The sequence below is a fragment of the Amblyomma mixtum genome, chromosome 7, assembly GCF_055824585.1.
Source record: "Amblyomma mixtum isolate Tamu chromosome 7, ASM5582458v1, whole genome shotgun sequence".
NCBI classification, from domain to species: Eukaryota; Metazoa; Arthropoda; class Arachnida; order Ixodida; family Ixodidae; genus Amblyomma; species Amblyomma mixtum.
In genome coordinates this window covers 91858741-91868062 of record NC_143018.1, presented here as the reverse complement: position 1 = coordinate 91868062, position 9322 = coordinate 91858741, and the positions used below count along the sequence as shown (strand labels likewise).

Genomic DNA, 9322 nt, shown 5'->3' with positions numbered 1-9322 from the left:
CTACAGAGTTGCCTTCTTGTGAGATCGCAGATGGTGACGCAGGCTCGCCTTCTGCGCAAAGGCCAGGGGACATAGATGGCATTGGTACGGCTTCTCGCCTGTGTGGACGCGAAGGTGTTCCCTCAGGTGTCCCCTCTGTGTGAAGCATTTGCCACAGTGATCGCAGCGGTACGGCTTATGGCCTGTGGGGACGCGAACATGGTCCTCCAGGATGGTCTTCTGTGTGAAGCTCTTGCCACAAATAATACACTGGTATGGCTTCTCGCCCGTATGGATACGGATGTGCTGCAGAAGGTTGTCTGAAGTAGTGAATGCCTTGCTGCAATGGCTGCATAGGAAAGGACGCTCTCCAGTGTGGCTTCTCTGGTGTCTCTTGAGAAGATGGTTATGCACTGTAGCATAGCCACACTGGGGGCATGAAAAGCGCTTTTCGCATCCTTGCGAATTTTGTTGTGGAGACGAGGTGCAGCTACTCTTAGCTGTGACCAAACCTGCGCAAAGAAACAATGCATGGATTTCTTTAGACATAAAGGGTATGCCTCAATGCACTGATAACAGCTAGTGTATGTCTCAAGGGCAGTTAATGAATGGTGAGGATGCTCAAACTCAAGCTGGTCAGACCTTGTCCTGGTCGAAGAACCAAGCCTGGTGATGCAGACCTAAATTAAAAGCTATTCTCTTTTAGACTAGGCCCATATTTCATATCACGAGGACAGCAAATCATAGCACATGACTCAAAAAACACTGTTGCTTTTGTAGCTGAGCAGAGCAGAGCATAAACTACAAACATTTCATGCCCTCGCAGGACTTTCACAGTGTAAAGCACGACTTGCTGCAAAAAGAGAAGCATACATTTAGTACTTCCTTGTTCACAGGCAATGACTGACCCATAGCACCAGGTTGCATCACAGGCACACAATTTTTTAGCACCATTCCTGCTTCCCTTTTTTAGCACAACAAAGAAAAATCTGCAAAGCACGACTGAAATTTCAGCTGCTGCTGTCATTCATGCACTCTGTGACGCAGCTATTCGAGCCATGTCAACACCGTACATGAAAAACAACAAACAGAAAAGGTGTGAGACATAAATTAAAGTGAGAACTATAACAAAGCAGAAATGTGAGACCTTGCAGATACGGAATAGTTTTAGCAGTCATAGCAACTGAAAAAATGCATCGATGCCAACCATGTCAGCGACAAGGGTATTTCTATATCGTTACTCTTACATAAGGTTTCATGCACAATAATAAGGTATAACCGCAGGGGAAGCGAAAGTGGTTAGTGAGGATGGAGTCTGAAAAGTGACTACTCAGTCAGGAGTGCCGCGCCTTGAATATGCTTCCGTCGCATTTTGCTAAGCAAGTTTTGCAAAATTTTCAGTGCATTTGCCACACAGCCCGGCAGGAAGTATTTTTGTGTGGTCACTCTTGCCATTCGCTGACCCAATGTCTTCCAGTTGGATGCTGCAAGCGTCCTCCATTGAATGAAAAGGCCACTTCAGCACTGTGCATGCTGGAGAGGTCAACAGCCAACTTTAATAGATGCATATTTTTAAGGCGTTGGTCCCAGATGAGCAGTCACCGTCCCAACTCTATTCTTCCAGATCATTTCGGGTTCTTCTTGCACTGTGCGAATCCTGTTTTTCAGCCTCCGCAATATCCACAGCAGTGTGCTCCACATCACAAAGAAAGGTGGGAGTGCTAAACTTAGGTTTCCGACCATACTTTATTTTTCCACAGTAAATTAACACAAACATTACTTCCAACACTCTTTATGGTATCTAATCTCTATGGTTGCACAATATTACTGCGTGCAATGTAGGAAAGCTAACAACCAAGAGAACACGCCATCACTAAAAGCTACGACTGTAAGACTTATTCTGAAATTTGCGCAAAAAAGCTGCACAACCACTCAGGTGCTGTAAATCTTTGATTTTGCATGAAGCAAAGGCTCACAGATACAAATAACACAAAACTGCCCATCAATTATCATCAAGGAAGAAATAAAATGTAAAATGGCGAAGCAAAAACTCTTCAAAGACGCATAAAGAAAAATCTGTCAGCAAGTGCAGCAGCTTCATTTTCACCAGCAAAGTACAAGCAGCAGATGATAGGAAACATTGAAGCACTCCCTCATTCCCATGAGATGGAATGTAGAGAGCGCAGTGTACAATTAATAATGACAAGGCAGCAACCATCATGAATTTCCACCAAAACACCTACAAATAAATACAATGTGTCATTTCAAGACAAGGATCACCTATCCAATTTATATTACAGCCAAAAGAAATGTGCCAGAGCCACATTTTCTGCAAAAATTGTTGTATGCTACAGAAAACAAAGATGAATCTTTCTCCCATCTGATTTTAGAAATGGAACCATTTTAAATGAAGCAAGCATTCCAAGAACATACTGTGCACAATCTGCCCAATTTTTCAGAAATGGTTTGTTAACTATTCTTTCTCTTACAAGCAAACAAGAGACAAAAAAGATGCTGCTTCAGAAATATGAAACCAAAACAAAACATTAATACGCTGCAAACACATCTAATAGTGTTGTTCTCATTTCAGGTGCAGAATAGCAAATCACTTTGAAGCGCTTGCCACAGTGATCGCTGTGGTACGGCTTATCGCCTGTGTGGATGCGAACATGCTCTGTCAGGTTGCTCTTGACTGAGAAGCTCTTGCCACAGTGATTGCACTGGTGTGGCTTCTCACCCGTATGGATACGGATGTGCCTCACAAGGTGGTCTGAAGTAGTGAATGCCTTGCTGCAATGGCTGCACTGGTAAGGACACTCTCCAGTGTGGGTTCGCTGATGTCTCTTGAAGTGAGTGACATACGCTGTAGCATAGCCACAATCAGGGCACAGAAAGCACGTACCGCATCGTTCCGTATTTTGTTGCGGAGATGAGGTGCAGCTACTCTTAGCTGTGGCCAAACCTGCGCAAAGAAACAATGCATGGATCTCCTTAGATATGAAGGGTATGCCTCAATGCATTGATTACAGCTGGCCTACGTCTCTAGGTTAGTTAATGAATGGTGAGGATGCTCAAACTCAAGCTGATCAGATCTTGTCATGATCGAAGAAACCAAGCCTTCATTAAGACCATGCAGGCCTAAAATAAAAGCTGTTCTCTTTTAGACTAGGCACATATTTCATATCACAAGGGCACCCGATCACAATTGCATGACTCAAAAAACACTGTTGCTTTTGCAGCTGAGCTGAGCAGAGCATAAATTACAAACATGAAATGCCATCGCTTGACTTTCACAGTGTAAAGCACGACTTGCTACAAAAAGAGAAGCACACATTTAGTACTTCCTAGTTCACAGGCACTGACAGGTTGCATCGGAGGCATACAATTTTTTAGCACCATTTCCCCTTGCCTTTTTTAGCACAACAAACAAGAACCTGCAGAAAACAATTGAACTCTCAGCTGCTGCTGTCATTCATGCACTCTGTAACGCAGCTATTTGAGCCATGTCAACACCGTATACATGAAAAACAACAAACAGAAAAGGTGTGAGGCATAAATTAAAGTGAGAACTATAACAAATTAGAAATGTGAGACCTTGCAGATATGGAATAGTTTTAGCAGTCATAGCAACTGAAAAAATGCATCGATGCCAACCATCTCAGTGACAAGGGTATTTCTATATCGTTACTCTTACATAAGGTTTCATACCCAATAATAAGGTATAACTGGAGGCAAAGCAAAAGCAGTTAGTGAGGATGGAGTCTGAAAAGTGACGACTCAGTCAGGAGTGCCGCGCCTTGAATATGCTTCCGTCGCATTTTGCAAAGCAAGTTTTGCAAAATTTCAGTGCATTTGCCACACAGCCCGGCATGAAGTATTTGGGTTTTTGTGTGGTCACTCCTGCAATTCATTGACCCCAATGGCTTCCAGTTGGATGCTGCAAGAGTCGTCCATTGAATGAAAAAAGGCCACTTCAGCACTGTGTGTGTTGGAGAGGTCAGCAGCAAACTTTAATATATATATATATATATATATATATGTATCCCCTGTGCTCCTTGGTTTCTGTGGCTGTCATATATATATATATATATATATATATATATATATATATATATATATATATATATATATATATATATATATATATATGACAGAAGCCAACAGCCACAGAAACCAAGGAGCACAGGGGATTTTTTTTTTTAATAACTTATTTATTTTGTGGTGCTGATCAATTTAGAATATTACTGAATATGTTATCGCTTAAAGGTAATTGATTAGAAAAGCAGAAGAAAAAACAACCACATGCCGCCGGTGGGATCCGAACCCACGACCTCCGAATTACGCGTCCGGTGCTCTACCTCTGAGCTACGGCGACGGCATTCAAATCTTCTGCTTTCGGGGGTATTTATGCTTACAAGTAACCTAACCTTGAGAGTGTTCACCAGCGCCACCCACGTTCATAAGCGGCGGACGTAGAACGTCCTGAGTTACCGCAGGTGTGACGTAGAACGTCATCGAACGGAGAGGGTGGAAGCTGCGTGAGAACCCTCTTATGCTTCCTATGGCGTCAAGGCTGCCAGAACCGAGGCCCTCGCTAAGCAATTAAGCAAACAAGGGAAGTGGTATGAGGGGCTCGTTATAAATATGACAGAAGGCAACAGCCACAGAAACCAAGGGGCACAGGGGATTTTTTTTTTTAATAACTTATTTATTTTGTGGTGCTGATCAATTTAGAATATTACTGAATATGTTATCGCTTAAAGGTAATTGATTAGAAAAGTAGAAGAAAAAACAACCACATGCCGCCGGTGGGATCCGAACCCACGACCTCCGAATTACGCGTCCGGTGCTCTACCTCTTGTAAACATAAATACCCCCGAAAGCTGAAGATTTGACAGCCGTCGCCGTAGCTCAGAGGTGGAGCACCGGACGCGTAATTCGGAGGTCGTGGGTTCGGATCCCACCGGCGGCATGTGGTTGTTTTTTCTTCAGCTTTTCTAATCAATTACCTTTAAGCGATAACATATTCAGTAATATTCTAAATTGATCAGCACCACGAAATAAGTAAGTTATTAAAAAAAAAAATCCCCTCTGCCCCTTGGTTTCTGTGGCCGTTGGCTTCTGTCATATTTATAATGAGCCCCTCATACCCCTTCCTATATATATATATATATATATATATATATATATATATATATATATATATATATATATATATATATATATATATATATATATATATATATATATATATATAAGGCGTTGGTCCCAGATGAGCAGTCACCGTCCCAACTCTATTCTTCCAGATCACTTAGGGTTCGTCTTCCACTGTGCGAATCCTGTTTTTCAGCCTCTGCAATATCCACAGCAGTGTGCTCCACATCACAAAGAAAGGTGGCAGTGCTAAACTTACGTTTCCAACCATACTTTATTTTTCCACAGTAAATTAACACAAACATTACTTACAACACTCTTTATGGTATCTAATCTCTATGGTTGCACAACATTACTGCGTGCAATGTAGGAAAGCCAACAACCAAGAGAACACGCCATCAGTAAAAGCTGCGACTGTAAGACTTATTCTGAAATTTGCGCAAAAAAGCTGCACAACCACTCAGGTGCTGTAAATGTAGGATTTTGCATGAAGAAAAGGCTCACAGATGCAAATAACACAAAACTGCTCATCAATTATCACCAAGGAAGAAATAAAATGCTAAATGGCTAAGCAAAAACTCTTCAAAGACGCATAAAGAAAAATCTGTCAGCAAGTGCTGCAGCTTCATTTTCACCAGCAAAGTACAAGCAGCAGATGATAAAAAACATTGGAGCATTCCCTCACTCCCATGAGATGGAATGTAGAGAGTGCAGTGTACAATTAATAATGACAAGGCAGCGACCATCATGAATTTCCACCAAAACACCTACATATAAATACAATGTGTCATTTCAAGACAAGGATCACCTATCCAATTTATATAACAGCCAAAAGAAATGTGCCAGAGCCACATTTTCTGCAAAAATTGTTGTATGCTACAGAAAACAAAGATGAATCTTTCTCCCATCTGATTTTAGAAATGGAACCATTTTAAATGAAGCAAGCATTCCAAGAACATAATGTGCACAGTCTGCCCAATTTTTCAGAAATGGTTTGTGAACTATTCTTTTTCTTACAAGCAAACAAGAGACAAAAAAGATGCTGCTTCAGAAATTTGAAACCAAAACAAAACATTAATACGCTGCAAACACATCTAATAGTGTTGTTCTCATTTCAGGTGCAGAATAACAAATCACTTTGGAGTCAGTTACGTTAAGATTTTGTTACCGCATACTTTCCTAAAAATATTGCAACTCGTATCAGATAGTGTCAGCATGACTAATGACTATATATTCTTCTGGATCATTTCAATCAAAACATCAGGACGAAATTGGCAGACTCTTACATCGCACAATGGCTCACAATAACTTCCCCAGTAAATTCTCGCACAACACCCTGTAACATATTTTAATAGCAAATGCCTTAAGATGAATAAACTGCGCACCAACAGAACTTCAGACACAGCCTCCGCGAAAACTTACTTGCTAAAAAAAAAATACTACACATTTGCCCTCTTGTGAGATTGCACATGGTGACGTAGGCTCCTTTTGTGCGCAAAGACCTCGGGGCATAGATGGCATCGGAATGGCTTCTCGCCTGTGTGGATGCGGAGGTGTTCCCTCAGGGGTCCGCTCTGTGTGAAGCGCTTGCCACAGTGATGGCAGTGGTACGGCTTCTCGCCTGTGTGGATGCGAACATGCTCTGTCAGGTTGCTCTTGTCTGAGAAGCTCTTGCCACAGTGATTACACTGGTATGGCTTCTCGCCCGTATGGATACGGATGTGCCTCACAAGGCAGTCTGAAGTAGTGAACGCCTTGCTGCAATGGCTGCACTGGTAAGGACGCTCTCCAGTGTGGGTTCTCTGATGCCTCTTGAAGTGAGTGACATACGCTGTAGCATAGCCACAATCAGGGCACAGAAAGCACGTTCCGCATCGTTCCGTATTTTGTTGCGGAGACGAGGTGCAGCTACTCTTAGCTGTGGCCAAACCTGCGCAAAGAAACAATGCATGGATCTCCTTAGATAGGAAGGGTATGCCTCAATGCATTGATTACAGCTGGCCTACGTCTCTAGGTTAGTTGACAAATGGTGAGGTTGCTCAAACTCAGGCTGATCAGTGCTTGTCATGACCTAAGAACCAAGCCATGCTTCGACCATGCAGACCTAAAATAAAAGCTGTTCTCTTTTAGACTAGGCACATATTTCATATCACGAGGACAGCCAATCACAAGTACATGACTCAAGAAACACTGTTGCTTTTGCAGCTGAGCTGAGCAGAGCAGAAACGACAAACATTACAGCCCATTGAATGACTTTATCTGTGTATGTCACGACTTGTTACAAAGAGAAAAGAACACATTTATTACTTGCTAGCTCACAGGCATAAACCTGCTCACAGTGCAAGGTTGCAGGGCAGCACTTCCCCTGAATTACATCATAACAAACAGGAATCCGCAGAACACAACTGAACTCTCAGCTGCTGCTGTCGTTCATGCACTCTGTGACGCAGCTTTTCCAGCCATGTCAACACCATACATGAAAAAAAAAAAAAAAAAAGGTGGGAGGCATAAATTAAATGAAAATCCTTCAAGTAAAGTGAAAACTATAACAAAGCAGAAATGTGAGACCTTGCAAATATGGAATAGTTTTAACGGTCATAGCAACTGAATACATGCATAGATGCCAACCACGTCAGTAACAAGGGTATTACTATATTATTATAGTTACATGAGGTTTCATACACAATAATACATAACAGCAGGGGTTTCAGTGGCAGAGTTTCATGTTCCGAACGAATACCTAAAATAATGAAAAGTCACGGCATACACGAAGATACTAAACAGTGCAAGCCACACAGCAATTGACAAGGGCCTTTAGAGAAATCTAGTTTAGTTTAGTTTGGTTTATTGGGGTTTAACGTCCCAAAGCAACTCAGGCTATGAGAGACGCCGTAGTGAAGGGCTCCGGAAATTTCGACCACCTGGGGTTCTTTAACGTGCACTGACATCGCACAGTACACGGGCCTCAAGAATTTCGCCTCCATCGAAATTCGGCCGTCGCGGCCGGGATCGAACCCGCGGCTTTCGGGTCAGCAGCCGAGTGCCGTAACTACTGAGCCACCGCGGCGGGTTTAGAGAGATCAGACACGATGATAACAACTATTATCTACAGTATAAGACGCCAAGCACAGCAAATAAAAAAAACACACGAGAAGAGCAGGAACTGAACACCACTATTTCACTGTCAGCAATCTAAAACCAATGCAATACTCATTAAAATAAACACACCTTCTCCCGCCTTTTGCAAGAGATTTAAAACCCAGAAGCCTGGTTATTTAGCCACCTGGGAAGAATATGTGAGCATCCATGTAGTGCAAGCTTGATAAGCGCTTGGGAGGCACCGAGCACATTGATGTGTATGCTGTACAAACTCCATCAGGTGCCAAACCATCTGCTGCCAGCATCATTTCCACAAAACATCATTTCAAGCATGCTACCTTTGTGAGTAGATTTACACCTAAGAGGGCATACTTCCTGGCTGGGAAAAGTAGAACTTTGATGAGACCAGCTAAGTCGTCATAAAATTATCATCAAAATAAATGACGTTGTAATCTGGTATCGCATTTCAAAAACAAGAAGTTGTGTTTATCATGGTTCTAAATACAATTGTGAATAATCATTGTTGCGTAATATAACAAAATGCGCTTGGGTACTTTTTTCCTTGCGCATTCCGTACATTACGAAAAACAGCAAGCACGTACAGAAACATCATACAATGACAACTTCAAACTACGATCAAGCATAACACAAGCTTTTAGATGCATTTATAGAATCTCCATTGTGGCCTCCAATCTGTGTTAGAATCATGAAATAATGAATGCTGTTGCTGTTTGAAACAATGTTAATTATTATATAACACCACAGTCACTAGTTCCAGGGCCATGACTACCAGGTGTTATCTAATCTAGTCTGCACTTAAGCTAAAAATGCAATGCCCCCACCAGGCCAATCATGTCTTGCCTGAGCATTAAAAATTCATCTTGTGCATCCAGATAAGTAGAACACGCGGAATCAGGACATTGAATCTAGATTATCAGAGCACTCAAGTACCCCCCTTGTATTCACCATGATTTACCGACTAGCCCAACAACGTACGCTTTTTTTTCACTCAAGAAACAACTGCTTAAGCAACTTTTGCAGGTATATCATAAAAAGTACAAACTATCGTTAACAATATTAACCTCTTGTA

General features: G+C 42.0%; 1 protein-coding gene across 1 annotated transcript; it reads right to left on the bottom strand.

Moving 5' to 3' along the window:
- On the bottom strand, positions 1 to 8540 carry LOC149336838 (uncharacterized). The gene is made up of 6 exons (XM_089554251.1): positions 8417 to 8540; positions 6585 to 7063; positions 3389 to 3413; positions 2542 to 2941; positions 1443 to 1512; positions 1 to 408 (listed from the first exon to the last, which is right to left on the bottom strand). Exons 1-6 carry the CDS (start codon positions 8538 to 8540, stop codon positions 1 to 3), a joined length of 1506 nt encoding a protein of 501 aa, XP_089410377.1.
- Positions 8541 to 9322: the final 782 nt, after the last annotated feature.

Coding starts and splice junctions, on each gene's coding strand:
- LOC149336838 (XM_089554251.1), bottom strand. CDS start 8,540: ATGATGCTGGCAGCAGATGGTTTGGCACCTGATGGAGTTTGTACAGCA. Junction 7,064..8,416: donor TGCTCACATATTCTTCCCAG/GTGGCTAAATAA, acceptor TTCTTTGCGCAG/GTTTGGCCACAGCTAAGAGT. Junction 2,942..3,388: donor TGTTTGTTGTGCTAAAAAAG/GCAAGGGGAAAT, acceptor TTCTTTGCGCAG/GTTTGGCCACAGCTAAGAGT.